Here is a 2076-nt window from a genome sequence, read left to right on the forward strand (position 1 = left end):
TTGCATGTGTTCGAAACTTCTACTAAAAAATTATTATAAAAACACAGCAAGGACTGATCTCTATGAAAGTTGTTACAGCTGTAGAGGAACATCTGATCTACAAGATAAAATTATAGCCACTGGCTTCTGATCACTGAACTGTGAGAAAAAGTGTTCGAATATCAATGGTGTGCGATAGTAGGTTGCTGACTCTACAGTTTGGTATGTACATAGATCTAGTAGAATTTCATATTTGGGAACAACTCAGTTTTTCTTAGTAAATGACTGTTTCTGTATTAGCTAAAAACTTGAAATGAGCCCCTGTGCATGTATTTTGTTAAATTTATTCAACAGAACATCCATCTTGTGATATTCTTGCTCGCTACAAGTCAGACCAGTCAGTTCAGGAATTGCTGCCTAAAATTGCTTTATTCTTGCACAAAGAAGGTATCATCAAGGAAATGATGCTACCAGCTACAGCGCAAGCATTAATGAATGCAGTCAGAGAGTCTGTCTGTGCTGATCATAGTAATATTCTAAAGTTTGCTGCTATTTTACAGAAATTTGTTTCAACCGTATCAGTAGGATACACAATTGATAACGAGTACAGTAAGTAATATAGTTTTTGTTGCTCTGCTTGCTGATACCCTTGATTATAGAAAATATATATGAAGGTGATAATATGCTAGTATTGACTGAAGGAGGTAAGCTAAGCTAATGTTAACTTTTAAATTTATTCTTGTGTCTTTTTCTATGCAGACAGCGAACTTGCGATATACATGCCTCAATCCTTTAATGCAGAGTTCATTGACATGCGAATCAAGTTTGGCCAAACTTTTCGTAAAGTTTTAAAAATTTTAAAAACGTGCCCATCCGCAGTCGAAGACTTGAGGGAATTGCTTATATTTTTGTATTCTGACTTTAAAGCCAGATTAACACAGTGCCACAACGTGTCTTGCATTTTAGAGCTGATCCACGAGAAATGCTCTCTCATTAATGTTAGCCTGCTAGAGTCCATCATGAATGAATTAGAAGTTATGGAGGAAGCTGTGACAGTAATTAGCGAGTACAAGGCAAGCATTGAGACATTTCTTCAGTCTGTTTCTCTTCGTCTTTCTCTGAACGAAAAGTTCTCCTCGTTACCGTCTCTTCGATGTGAAACAGCTACCATTTACGTCGGACGGAATGTTGACGACTGCACCCTAAATGACATTATGGAATTAGTTTCACTTGCCGCAGACCGATTGTCTAAAAGGGTAACTTTGGTCGTTGTCAGAGAGGGTAACTCTTTTACCATCACTTTCTCTTTTCCTGCCTTTCTCTCTGAGTCTCTTATTGCTACTGCACTTAATAATATTGACTCACTCATTGAGAGAGGAGTAAAGAGACTGACCATTGGATATGGTGTTGTATATGAGGTATGGCTGTCATACTTTCAAAATAAACTGTTTCACTTTCATTGTTATGTTATGATAGGCAGCCAATGATAGCGATGGGAGCTCTTTAGAGAAATACATATCCTCAGGTATACACAATGATATGTTATGGAATGTTTATATATTATCTCTATCATCAGTTTACAGTAATGATGGCACATTGCAGCAATTGTTGGTGTCACAGAACATACTGTTGTTAAATAGTCAAGAGGAGCTGACTAGAATTCAGAAGAAGGTATATGATTTTGAACTTGAAACTGAAATTTATTATTAAAATAACAAAGGGTATACAAGAAAAACAAGTATCAGAGTCTGAAGGAGGCATAATCCAAGGTAAATGATGACAAGAAATAAGTAATTATTATTTTTTGATGCAGCTCAAGCGTTTCCTGATGAGCAGTGGGTTATAGATAAAGATGAGGTGACTTTGACAAAGAAGGAGTTGGGAAGGGGATCGTTTTCTGTTGTTACAGTTGGTATTTTTAGAGGTTTAAGAGTAGCTGTCAAGTCACTTTATGATGATGTCATATCAGATAAAAATATAGTTCTCTTCACTAGGGAAATGAGTATAGCGTCGCGAATACGTCATCCTAACCTGGTCCAGTTCATTGGTGCAACCAAGGTGGGTAGTCCTCTCATTGTGACTGAGCTGATGAGCACT

The 2076-nt window shown here is 36.9% G+C and overlaps 1 protein-coding gene across 1 annotated transcript in view; it reads left to right on the forward strand.

Moving 5' to 3' along the window:
- Window positions 1–2076, forward strand: part of LOC109583430 (uncharacterized) — a 3808-nt gene that overhangs the window by 1401 nt on the left and 331 nt on the right. Inside the window, exons 3-9 of the mRNA XM_019998777.1 lie at window positions 334–588; window positions 639–683; window positions 739–1397; window positions 1456–1504; window positions 1556–1650; window positions 1700–1748; window positions 1793–2071. Of these exons, the coding sequence (XP_019854336.1) occupies window positions 334–588; window positions 639–683; window positions 739–1397; window positions 1456–1504; window positions 1556–1650; window positions 1700–1748; window positions 1793–2071 (1431 nt within the window). The remainder of the gene's footprint in view (window positions 1–333; window positions 589–638; window positions 684–738; window positions 1398–1455; window positions 1505–1555; window positions 1651–1699; window positions 1749–1792; window positions 2072–2076) is intronic.

Source organism: Amphimedon queenslandica, unplaced genomic scaffold (assembly GCF_000090795.2).
Source record: "Amphimedon queenslandica unplaced genomic scaffold, v1.1 AMPQUscaffold_13305, whole genome shotgun sequence".
Classification (NCBI taxonomy): domain Eukaryota; kingdom Metazoa; phylum Porifera; class Demospongiae; order Haplosclerida; family Niphatidae; genus Amphimedon; species Amphimedon queenslandica.